The 12,619-nt window shown below is 62.0% G+C and overlaps 1 protein-coding gene across 3 annotated transcripts in view; it reads left to right on the forward strand.

The window, feature by feature from the left end:
- Positions 1–12,619, forward strand: part of DNAAF5 (dynein axonemal assembly factor 5) — a 37,842-nt gene that overhangs the window by 13,180 nt on the left and 12,043 nt on the right. For 2 of the 3 annotated variants that reach the window (XM_003480966.5, XM_085016279.1), the window contains exons 8-11: positions 498–666; positions 5,786–5,933; positions 9,510–9,660; positions 10,193–10,349. In XM_003480966.5, the coding sequence (XP_003481014.2) occupies positions 498–666; positions 5,786–5,933; positions 9,510–9,660; positions 10,193–10,349 (625 nt within the window). Of the gene's footprint in view, positions 1–497; positions 667–5,785; positions 5,934–8,244; positions 9,661–10,192; positions 10,350–12,619 lie in introns of all 3 variants that reach the window. The other variant, XR_014839917.1, reaches the window with a different exon arrangement.

A 12,619-nucleotide genomic window follows, 5' to 3' on the forward strand; every position in this document is an offset into this window, starting at 1 on the left:
GACTCGTTGTGACAGGCGAGACCCATCGGGCCCCGGGCAGCCACACAGATGGTCAGGAGCCCCGAGGAGGAAGGCTGGAGGCGGCGCCGACTCCGATGTCCTGCTCCGCCTCCGTCCCCTCTGTTCCCCCAGAGCAGTGGATGTGCCGCTGGCAGGGGGCGGTGGGGTCTGGTCACACGAAGGGCTCGGGGTGGGGCGGGGGGCGTCCGTGGCTTCCGTAGTTCAAGTCCGTTCAGTTCGGTTCCCGAACCCACCCGGTCCCCCCTATCACGGAAGGCGCCCGGCCGGCCGGCCCCACGGCTCAGCCCGCTCCTGCTGGGCGGCCCTGGATTTCTTCTGTGGGCACTTACTTGGTCTGGCTGACGGTCGAGCAGACAGCGTGGAAGTGCACGTGTGAGCCCTGGGCCGTGATTCTCGCCCAGCTCGTACCCCAGGCATGTGCAGACGGGCCTCCAGGAGGCTTTCGGCGTCCTAAGCCTGCGACTCGCCTCTCCTAGGTTCAGGAGACACTGGCCGCGCTGGCTGCGGCAGAGGGTGTGGACGGCAGCCAGGACCTGTTCCGAGAGCACCTGGGCCCCCTCCTGGAGTGGGTGGCCGCCTCGCACCGCGACTGGACCGTCCACTCCGCAGAAGTCCTGCTGTTGGACGTGGTGGTCACACACTCAGGTGAGTCCCCAAACAGGTGCCCCCGGGCTGCCCGTGTGGCGGCCCCAGCCCAGAGCGGGAGAGCAAGTTCCCGGACCAGGGGCTGAGTCCAGGCTGCAGCTGCAGCAGCTCTGGACCCTGTAACCCACTGTGCCAGGCGCAGGATCGAACCCACGCCACTGGGGCCGGATTCTTAACTCACTGTGCCATGGCGGGAACTCCCAGCCTGCTCTTCCAAGGTAACTCATGGTTGCTCTGGCCTGTGAAGAGCAGGCATTTTAAGGGACGAAAACCGTGATTTTCAGAGCCGGGAGCGCCATGTCGAAGATGGTTTGTGGGTTGGTCTGTGCGGTCCGCCCAGGGCCGCCTTCTTTGTGTTGGACCTTGAAGGTGAGATTTTTGTGGCTTCCTTGGTAGCCTGAGCTCTTCAGCTCCGTCTCCGCATTGGCACAGAACTGGGCACGTCCGTCTGTTCCCAGGCCCCGGCCATTGGGCGCTGTCCCGAGTGCGTGGGGTTACGATGGCCCCTGACGCGTGGCGCGCACCTCGCAGTTTCCACGGGGTTTTCGATGGAAGAACAGCAGCGGCTTGTTAGAGCATCCTGCGCTTTCCCAGGCGGCTGTAAACTTGCGGCTCGCCGGTTCCTGCGTTGAGATTGAGTCAGAACCCTGGTGCTGCTGCGCTGCCGCTTCCTGCCCCTTCTGCCTCCCTGCAGGCTGGGAACGTGCACCCCCTGGGCCCGACAGTCTCTGATTGCTCCGCTTGGAGGGCAGCCAGGACCTGACAACGGCTCATCTCAGTGACCCCGGTGCTGTGAGACCTGGGGGAGCCTCAAACTCGTTTTTGGTTAGGGGTACACAAAGCTCCGTTTCCAAATTGGAAAAGAAAAGCACAGGGACCGCTGGCAGTGCTGATCCGTTGTCACTGCTGCGCCAGCGTCAGCTCATCGTGTGTCCTGGCTCTTCTGTGAAGCAGGAACTGTTTTCCCACCTGACAAAGGAGGCGGTGGAGGCCTCCGAGCCTTGGTGACTGGTCCAGGGTCCCGAGGCTGCTGGACTGGGACGAGACCCCGCCCAGTCCCCCAGCCCACCCGCCTCTTGGCCGGCCGGCGTGTTTAATTTCTCAGTTTTACTAAACGTCACCCAAACAGCCCTCGCCTTGCCTCCCTGAGCAGTAAGGCCAGGGTCTGGGGTTCTTTGGCCAGCGTGGGCCCCCTGCCGTCTGCTCAGTTGTGTGGTCTCATGCTGGTGCTGTCACCGATGGAGACTCGGGAGCACGATGCCGCGTGAGCCTGCAGCCGAGCGGTTCCGGCCGTTCTCCCCGAGCCCATGTGCGCGCGTGCGTGAGGGGTGAGCTCTGCGAGGGAGGGGACACACCGTCTCCAGCAGGTGCCCTGGGAGCGTGCAGGACTTCGGCTTTTCTCTTTACTCTCTATCATTCTGTGTCTTTAAGGATTCTGTAGGAAGCACAGAAAAAGATTTTAAGTCATTTTTAACTGGGTGAAATTTTTTGCTTATTTGGAAAAGCTCTGTAAGAAAATGATTTTTTCAACTTAACTATAAAACATTTAAAACAGAAACAACCCAGTCAGAAAACGGGAATAAGGAGTTCCCATTGTGGCTCAGTGGGTTACGAACCCAACTAGCATCCATCCATGAGGATGCAGGTTCCATCCCTGGCCTCGCTCAGTGGGTTAAGGATCTGGCATTGCCGTGTGCCGTGGCATGGGTTGCAAACGTGGCTTGGATCCTGCATTGCTGTGGCTGTGGTGCAGCTGCAATTCGACCCCTAGCCTGGAAATTCCATATGCCGCAGGTGTGGCCCTAAAAAGCAAGGAAAAAAAAGCATAAGATCTAAATGCTCCGAAGACACACAGGTGGCTAGAAAACACATGGAAAGATGCTCAGCATCACCAATTATTAGAAAAATGCAAGTCAGAACCACAACCAGGTAGCACCTTACACCAGTCAGAATGGCCGTCATCAACATGTCTACAAACAGGAGTTCCCGTCGTGGTCAGCAGAAACAAATCTGACTAGCATCCATGAGGACACAGGTTCAGTCCCTGGCCTCGATCAGTGGGTTGAGAATCCGGCGTTGCCATGAGCTGTGGTGTAGGTTGCAGACGAGGGTCGGAGCCCACGTTGCTGTGGCTGTGGTGCAGGCCGGCAGCTATGGCTCTGATTTGACCCCTAGCCTGGGAACCTCCATAGGACAAGGGCGCAACCCTAAAAAGACGAAAGACAAAAATTAAAAAATAGGAATGTCCATGAACAATGCCGGGGAGGTTGTGGAGAAAAGGGAACCCTCCCACACCGTTGGTGCGAATGAAAGCTGGTGTGGCCGCTGCGGAAAACTGTGGGAAAAAAACCAACTAAAAACAGTTACAGTGTGATCCTGTGAGCCCACTCCTGGGCATCCGTCTGAAGAAAAGCATAATTGGAAATGATAAATGACAGAAGCAGCACCAGTCGCAAGAGCCAAGACATGAAAGCCACCTGCACGTCGATCAACACATGAATGGATGAAGAGGTGGTGCAGGAGGTCCCCGCCAGGCGCAGCGGAGACGAATCCCAACTAGGAACCGTGAGGTTGCAGGTTCGATTCCTGGCCTTGCTTAGTGGGTTAAGGATCCGGCGTTGCCATGAGCTGTGCTGCAGGTCGAAGACACGGCTCAGATCCGGCGTGGCTATGGCCCTGGCGTCGGCCGGCAGCTGTGGCTCCAATTCCACCCCTAGCCTGGGAACCCCCATCTGCCGCGGGTACAGCCCTAAAAACCAATAAAAACAAACAAAAAAAAGGTGTACATGTGCACAGTGGAATACTCCTCAGCCGTTAAAAAGAACGAAACGACGCTGTTGGCAGCAACAGGGGTGGACCTGGAGATGATCGTGTGAAGTGAACTGAGGAAAAACAAACACTGTATGACTGCGCTGTCATGTGGAATCCAGCTTTTTAAAATGACACAAACGAATTTGTTTACAAAACAGAAGTAGACGTCCACTTTGAGAACGGATTAACAGTTCCCAAAGGGGAAATGGGGGGGGACATCAGGAGTTCGGGATTAGCAGGAATACGCCGTCACGTGTAAAATGGGTGATGGACCTGCTGTGCCGCACAGGGAGCTCTGCTCATTATGCGGAAACAACCTGGGGGAAAAGAAGCTGAAAGAGCGGCTCACGGTGCGGCACGCCTGAAACTTACACGCCATTGTAAATCAGCCACACTCCAATCGCATAAAGTAATTAAAAACTTTACAGAAACAGGTAACGTCCTAACCCTCGAAAAGACAGGGAGGGAGTTCCCGTCGCGGCTCATCGGTTAACGCACCGAACCAGGACCCATGAGGTTGCGGGTTCGATCCCTGGCCTCGCTCAGTGGGTTAGGGATCCGGCGTTGCTGTTGCCGTGAGCTGTGCTATAGGCCGGCAGCTGTAGATCCATTTGACCACTAGCCTGGGAACGTCCACATGCCACGAGTGTGCCCTAAAGAGCAAAAAAAAAAAAGAAAAAAGAAAAGAAAAAAGGGGGGACAACAAAAGAAAGAAACAGACTAACTGTACATTTGAAAGCAAGTCGCAGAAGAGGCTGTGGAAGCGAGTCCGCAGGTCTGACTGTGAGAAGCTCTGTGACACGGAGCCCGCGCCACGTTGGGGTTGACGCAGGAGACGAAGCAGGAGAAACGGGGCTCTTCCAGCAACAGGGAAATTGGGAATTAAATCTGCATGGTGGTGTTTCCCTGGCTTTCGCGTTAAGCCAAAAATACAAAATTGTACCCTTGGTGCCCCTGAGCCGGAGCCGTGGCGTCCCCACAGACTCGCCCAGGAGCCCCTAGTCCCGGGAAGCTGGCGGGGGGCTCCCGCCCTCCTGCCCTGCCCTGGGCTTTATGCCCTGGGCTTTATGAGAAGGCGTCCTGAGAATGCGTTCTCACCGCACGGGAAGACCGTGCCCCGGCGTCGGCCTCGCTGCCGCAGGGCGCCCAGCACGAGCTGCTCTCAGGGCAGCTCCCAGACGTGCGTGGTCTTGTGTGCCTGGGTGTGGACGCCAACGGGGGGCGCCGGGGCCGGGGCGGCAGACGGGTTTCCGAGGCCCTGCAGGGCCCCTGGATGTCACATTATCACCTCCACTAGGGCCAGAACGTGGGTCTTTTTTCCAGGCCGCACAGATGTCGTGGAGTGAGGGGTGCAGAAATGACCCCCACGAGAGCCCAGTGTTGCAGCGCCCACCAGGGGCCAAGGGGATCACGGGGCCTCCTGCCCCCTGCCCGGCCCCAGGGATCCGCCTGGAGCAGGTGCGGGGGGTGGGTCCATGGGTGCTCAGTGCCCGGCCAGGCAAGGGCGGGGAGTGGTGGGCTGCGGAGCAAATGCTTGGCCAGCTCAGGTGACAGCCGACCCTCGGCCACCCTTGGGCATCTGACTTTGGTTTGAGGCAGCGCCTCTGAAAGGGTTGAGGTCTGACTGACTGCAGACCTAACAGGCCGGGCCGTAAACTAGGAGGCCTGAGGGTGCCCAGCATCAGGTCAGGACACGCCATCCCCTGTGGGCACAGGGCCTGGCAGGGAGGGCGTTTCACCGCCTACTTCTGCTGTCGCCACTGGCGCGTGGACCGCAGAGGCTGGGTTATTGCAGCCACGACTAAGCGCCATCACTGTCGGGATCCGTTTCGTGGCTTGGGGACAACGGCGTCACGTGCTCACCTAGGAAAGGCTTGGGAGAGGCCGCTGGCTGCCGGGCGCGTGTGAGCAGCTCGGCATGCCGAGTCCTCCGGTTTGCTTGGTCTTTAGAAGATTGCTTGACTTTATTTGGGGGTTTTGGCTGTGCCTGCAGCTCGCGGAACTTCCTGAGTCAGAACGATGCCAGATTCTTAACCGGCTGGGCCACCAGAGAACCCCGCCTTTAATTGTTTAAGAATTTGGGGGAGGTGAGAAAAATAGGAAGTTTCCACACTGAACAGTTAGCGCAGCTTGGGGGTTGGAACCTTCTCGGCGGCTGTGATGGGCCCGGCCCGGCCCTGATGCCGAGGGGGGCGGCCCGCGCGGGGGGCATCCTTCCTGGAGCGGGGGCGCTGGCGGGCAACGCGCCTGCGGGCTCCCGTCCTGCCCTCCTCCTGCGGCGGAAACAGGGCTGCCGTCTGTTTTCCAGGCCCTGCCCTCGGAGAGGCCCTGCCCCAGCTGGTCCCCATCCTCAGGAGCTGCCTGCAGCCCGCCAGAGACCCAGCCCTGCGCCTGCAGCTCTTCTCCACCCTGACCAGGGTGCTGCTGAGGGCCCAGGAGGCCGCCGACGCCCGGGGGTAGGTCGGCGCCGCCTCCGCCCGCACACGGGCCCCGGCCCGTGTCCCCGGCCCGTCCTGCCTCTGCCCTCACTGTCCCCCTCACACTTACTGTCCACACCCCTCACTGTCCCCCCCCACTGCCCCCCACCCCACACTGTCCACACCCCACACTCCCCCCCCACTGTCCCCCACCCCACACTTCCCCCCCACTGTCCCCCACCCCACACTTCCCCCCCACTGTCCCCCACCCCACACTGTCCACACCCCTCACTGTCCACACCCCACACTCCCCCCCCACTGTCCCCCACCCCACACTTCCCCCCCACTGTCCCCCACCCCACACTTCCCCCCCACTGTCCCCCACCCCACACTGTCCACACCCCTCACTGTCCACACCCCACACTCCCCCCCCACTGTCCCCCACCCACTTCCCCCCCACTGTCCCCCACCCCACACTTCCCCCCCCACTGTCCCCCACCCCACACTGTCCACACCCCTCACTGTCCCCCTCACACTTACTGTCCACACCCCACACTGTCCCCCACCCCTCACTGTCCACACCCCACACTGTCCACACCCCACACTCCCCCCCCACTGTCCCCCACCCCACACTCCCCCCCCACTGTCCCCCACCCCACACTTCCCCCCCACTGTCCCCCACCCCACACTTCCCCCCCACTGTCCCCCACCCCACACTGTCCACACCCCACACTTCCCCCCCCACTGTCCCCCACCCCACACTGTCCCCCCCCACCGTCCCCCACCCCACACTGTCCACACCCCTCACTGTCCACACCCCACACTTCCCCCCCACTGTCCCCCACCCCACACTCCCCCCCCACTGTCCCCCACCCCACATTGTCCACACCCCACACTGTCCACACCCCTCACTGTCCACACCCCACACTTCCCCCCCCACTGTTCCCCACCCCACACTCCCCCCCCACTGTCCCCCACCCCACACTGTCCACACCCCACTGTCCTCCCACAGCCCTCACTGTCCCCTCCGCACACCGTGTGAGGGTGGTCGTCCCCCCCGCCCCCACACTAGGGTCTCGGGTAGGCCGGGAGTGACCCCTGCTCTGGGGGCCCCCTGTCCCGCGGTCCCGGCACCGACCGCAGGCACAGAGACCTTAAGTCAAAGCCGTCTGGGGGTCGTTCAAGCTCCACTGAAAGCAGAGGTTTCAGCGCGTTGACGGCTAATGGCTCACGCGTCAGCTCTTAGTTTGGAAAGGCCTCTGGTGCCTTCAGGCCTGTCAGAGGTGCCTGAGTGACCCCTGAGGACACTGCTCTTCCCCGGAGGGACCTGCCGCTCAGGGCTTTGCGGGGAGGGCACCCCTTTCCGGGCCTGTGCCCGCCGCCCCCCATCCCGGACAAGACGCTCTGGGCTGTCGGGACCGTCCCCTCGAGGGAGCACGTTGGCCGCGCCTCCCGCCTTGTCGTCGGCACTTCCCAGGGGAACAGGGTCGATGTGCGGACTTTGCTTCTCGGCCATTGCTCTGATCTTTGCTGTTGGGCCTCTCACCAGCCCACCGTTTTCTGCTTGTCTGCCAAGGCTTCCAGCGCTGGGGGGGCGGCGGAGGGTCCTGAGGGGCCCCGCTGACAACCCGTGCAGAGAGGGCCTGCGGGGCTGCCACGCCTCGGGGCCGCTTCTCCCAGAGGACGGTGCCCCCAGCACAGAGACGTCCTCGCTCGAGACGCAGCCCCTGAGGGCGGGTCCCTGGGGCACAAGGGCAGGGACATGTCTTTGGAGCGCCAGGCTGCAGGTTCGATCCCTGGCCCGGCGCAGGGGGCTAAAGGGGCCGTGGTGTAGGTTGCACCTGAGGCTCTGCTCCGATCCCGCCCGGGGAGTCCGTGTGCCGCGGGGCAGCCAGGAGTTAAAGACTAAGTTCCCGAGAGAGAGCCGGTGCTCCTGACAGCTGCCCGTGCAGAAGGCAGCGTCGGAAGAAAGGTGTGCCACTTGCGGACACTTATCTCAGGGAACTGACGGCGCATCCTCAGGGAGGAGAGAGGTTGAGACCCACCTACCGGGTCTTGGCCTTGAGTGTTGCGAACGGTCCAGTCGTGAGATACCAGGGCCCTGACGGGGACGCGGCGCTGCCACCCTCCCCAGACTGAGCGCCCCTCCGGGAGCCCCCTCCCCAGACTCAGGGTCGTGCGAGGCCCCCGGGGCCAGAGAACGGCGGGGTGAGGGCGCCCCGCTTGGAGGACGTGCTGGCTCTCGGGGGCTCCTGCCCTGGCTGGAACACGAGCCCCTCGATGAACGGGGGCCTGGAGCTCAGGTGCCACCCAATGCCATCCCCTCTCGCACCCTGTGTTCTGGCCTCAGGCCCTCACCCCGGGCATGCCGTTCCCGTCTGTTCCCTGTGGCTGACTGCGAACCGGGAGTGGCAGCCCCTCCGAGCAGGGTCCTGCCTGAAACCCACGAGGGATTTGAAGGCGCTGCTCTCGCGCCGGGCGGCCGGATGCTGGCCTTCTCCGGGAGCCTGTGGGTCGCCTCTGCCGGGTTCCCAGTCACAGGCCCGGCTGCAGGCCGACGTGCGTCTTCTGTAGGAAGCCTGCTGCCCTTTCTGCTCCCAGCACCTCCGTGCTTGGGGGCAGGTTCTCTGGAGTTGGAAGCAGCACGCGTGGCCCCCACCTGGCCCCCCCCCCACCTCCAGCTCTCAGCCCTCAGGCTCTTGTGGCCACATTGCGTGGACGCCTCCTCCTGACAAGGGCTGAGCTCTCCAGAGACCCCTGTGAGTCACGCTGCGGGAGAAGCAGTCCTTGGCATGGAAACTGAAGCCCGGGGCAAAGCTAATTGAAAGAGCTAAGGGCCCCCGAGCCAGGCAGCAGCAGGTGCGCCGGTGGCTCTGGCACGCCCCCTGCTGGAGGCAGGCCGGTGGTGCCTTTGGAGGCCAAGGCCGCAGACAGAATGCAGCCCCGGGCTGGGGGGCGTCTTCACCCTGGGTGGGACCCTGAAGCATCTGGCGTTTGAGGCGAGACCAGCTGTGAAGTGTGCCCAGTGAGCATGTCGGGAAATAATTCGAATTACTTGTTGAACAGAATGTGTTTTGCTCCGTTCGCAGAGGCCTGTAGGGGCCGAGGATTCACAGGAAAGGCCGAGGCTTTTCCCTGGGAGCTTTGAATGGGCCGCAGTCTGGCTCGGCTGCGCTGGGCGGCCAGGCCCGCTGGCTGGGGGCCGGGGTCCCAGCACCACTGGCTTTGTGTTCGTCCTGGTGGCCGTGCTGGTGGAAGGCCTGCGTCCCCCGTGTCCTTGCAGGTGACACCGTGGGCGCAGCCCTGCCGCGTCCTCCCGCTGAGGTGGAGGGTGCGGTCGGGGGGCCCCGTGCTTGTGTCTCCCGGCACGTCGAAGCTCGGGCAGCTTGACCTCCTTGGAGATCCAGCAGGGGTGACAGGGATGCCCCCGGCTGGGGCGGGGGGGGGGGGTGCTGGCACACACGACCGCCACCCCGGGCCGCGGAGACCCGCACGGCTCTCCAGTGCCGCTTCTGCGGGTTCTCGCTGGCCTCTCCCTCAGCCCGTCTCCCAAACAGAAGGGCTTCGTTCGGGAGTCTGGGGGCCCCTCACCGCCCTCTCCTGCTCTCGCTGCAGACAGCTCCGAGGCTGCCTGGACACCGTGCTCAAGGACATCCTTGTCCCCAATCTGCAGTGGCACGCTGGCAGGACGGCCGCGGCCATTCGCACAGCGGCCGTGTCCTGCCTCTGGGCCCTCGTCAGCAGCGGGGTCCTGTCGGACAAGCAGGTAGGGCTCCCCTGCCTCTCCGGTCGGGGGCGGGCCGTGGGCACGAGGGTTAGCAGGGGTCTGGGGGGGCCTTTTGTTGACGAGAAGAGTTTGGTCCCGGGATCTCACTGGGGAGCACGTCTGTATCCAGGTCTGCAGGCAGACCAGGAACGGAGCACACGGGGGGCGCGGTTAAAACACGCTGGCGCCTGAGCAGCCGTCACCTAGGCTGAGGTGTTGCCCAGCCTCGGCGGACCTGACCCGGTCCCGCGGCCCGTAGCGGGCCGTGTGGGGTTGGTCCCTCTCCCAGCCTTGCGGAAGTGACGTTTTTGTAAACTCAGCAGACCCGTGTTCACGTCATCTGGATTCTTAAGGTCAAGGTTCAGGTCTGCTCTGTGTGTGGAAACTTAAAGGTAGCATTTCAGCCTCCGTTAGGTTTGCATCCAAACCACGTCTCTTCCGTTGCAGGCAAAGCACACAGGGCAAGAGCAGCCGCTCTCCTCTCCGGGACGGTGCCGCCGGCGTCACGGCCGTGTGTGCTCTTTACTTGCAGGTACAGGAGGTGCAGGAAACGCTGATGCCTCAGGTTCTCACCACCCTGGAGGAGGATTCTCAGACGGCGCGACTACTCTCATGCCGGATCGTTGGCGTGTTTCTGAAAGCCTCGGATGGTGCAACGGAGCCTGACAAATTCATCAAGATTTATCCCGGTAGCACCTTATTCTTTTCCAGTTCACATGCATCTGTCTGACCGTCTTCTGTTCTTTTTAACTTGTTCTTATTTCTTTCTTTTGCAGCCGCACCCATGGCATATGGAAGTTCCGGCCTACACCACAGCCACGGCAGCTGGGGATCCGAGCCGCATCTGTAACCTACACGGCACCTTGCAGCAACGCCAAATCCATGACCCACTGAGCAAGGCCAGAGATTGAACCTGCGTCCTCACGGACATTGTGGTGTTTGTAACCCACTGAGCCACAGTGAGAACTCCAACAGTTGTTTGCTTTATAGAAAAACATAAAATCCTGCTTTGACTCCGGGCAGCTTGGTACTGTGAGTCCTCAGACCTGGTGATGACAGCTGTGACGTCACTACGTAACGTGACACGAGGAACAGGGCAGGCCTGTTGTGCACGGCGTTGGGGGGGGAGGGCAGCGTGAGCGGGTCGGCCCTCAGACACCCCCCGGCAGCGGGGGTACAGCCCTGGAGCTGAGGCCGGGCCCCGGGTGTGGGAATGGGCAAGGGGCCAGCCTTGTGTGCCAGCCATGCCTCAGGTCCCCCGTGTCACTGCCCTGGAGCCCAAGCACCGACAAGCCCCAGAGACGCAGAACCCAACCCTAAGCAGCCAGCAGGTGCAGGGGTCCCAACACAGAGTCGGGCTTGTGACATGTACTCCGCGGGAACTTGAGGAAGCTGGCAGATGTGCCTACACGGAGCCAAGTGCGATTACAGGCCCCTCAGAGCTGTCCTCTGCAAGCGCGTGGAAGGTTCCCCCCAAAGCTGAAAGAATAACAGCGAGTTCCCACCGTGGCTCTGTGGATTAAGGACCTGGCTGCAGAGGCATAGGTTTGATCCCAGCCCGGCACAGGGGGTTAAAGGATCTAGCGGTGCCGTATCTGCAGCTTGGATTCAGTCCCTGGCGCAGCAACCAGGACATGCCAGAGGTGTGGCCCAAACCACAAAACACGAGCTTCCGGGGGCGGGTCTGGAGAAGGGGCAGCGGGCCCCGTGTCCAGCCTCGAAGGGAGCAGGAATCAGGCCAGGGAGATGGGCGCAAAGGGGAGGCGTTGGGGCAGCGACAGGAGGGTGAGGGGAATGGCCTGGGAGCTGCGCGGAGGCGGGACCGAGGAGCGGGCTGCCCGTGAAGGAGGGCTGGCAAAGGCCGCTGCTCCTCGTGCCGGGCGCTGGTGTCCTTCACTCCCTCCTCTGAGCATCTGGGTTCCTGGCCTTGGCCTCTGTTGCCACCTGCAGTGGAGTGAAGCCTTTCCTGGAGCCTGTGGAACACCGACAAAAACGCTTGTTTAAAAGGAAAAAAAAGAATCAGAGATGCTGCCGGGGAACACAGAGCAGATTGATGAACCCCTGGGGTGGGGGGTGGGGGGCACGGGGCCCCTCGGGTGGGTCCCTGGCGGTTTTCTTCTTCTTTTTGTCTTTTTGCCATTTCTTGGGCCACTCCCGTGGCATATGGAGGTTCCCTGGCTAGAGGTCTAATCGGAGCTGTAGCTGCCAGCCTCCGCCAGAGCCACAGCAACGCGGGATCTGAGCCGAGTCTGCGACCCACACCCCAGCTCACGGCAACGCCGGATCCTTAATCCACTGAACGCGGCCAGGGATCGACCCCGCAACCTCACAATTCCTCGTCGGATTTGTTAACCACTGCGCCACGACGGGAACTCCCAGTTTTCGTCTTAAACCTGGTGGCAGCTGCTCAGGTTTTCATCATTATCTGCCTATTTCTTGCCACAAATACTCATTTTTGGAAACAGTTTTCTGGATTCCTGGAAATGAGAATAGTCACTGAAGTTTAAAACTGTGGTACGGGGCATAAACTCGACTGACCAAGGCTGCTGACAGTCCCCTCGGGGCGGGACCGTGGGGGTGGGGGCGCCGAGCTTTCTGGGGGCAGGCGAGTGTCACCGTGCGGTAACGGCTCGAGTGTCCGGAGCCGCAGCGGCCGAGTCCTCGAGGTGTGCACCTGAGCGCAAAGCACCTGCCCGCAGGACCCCGAGCTGAGGCCGCCCCTCCCGCATCCCCTCAAGTGCGCTCTTTTCTGTGTTTGTAGCACGTGGTTTCCGCGTCGGCCTTGTGGTCCTGCCTCTAGGTGCGCCCGGCTGGCCATGTGCTGTGCTGGCTGCCGGCTGCGACGGGGTCTGCTCGCTGTTCCACACGCAGGCGGGGAAGGGATGGCGCCTGTTTGGGCACTTGTGCCCGTTGGAGGCAGGCGCGTGCGGGTGGTTTTGGGACAGGGATTCCTTTTGTG

This window comes from Sus scrofa, chromosome 3 (genome assembly GCF_054392235.1).
Source record: "Sus scrofa isolate SSC_HxYL_T2T_F1_AM1 chromosome 3, Sscrofa_HxYL_maternal_Yorkshire_Landrace_v2.0, whole genome shotgun sequence".
Taxonomy (NCBI): domain Eukaryota; kingdom Metazoa; phylum Chordata; class Mammalia; order Artiodactyla; family Suidae; genus Sus; species Sus scrofa.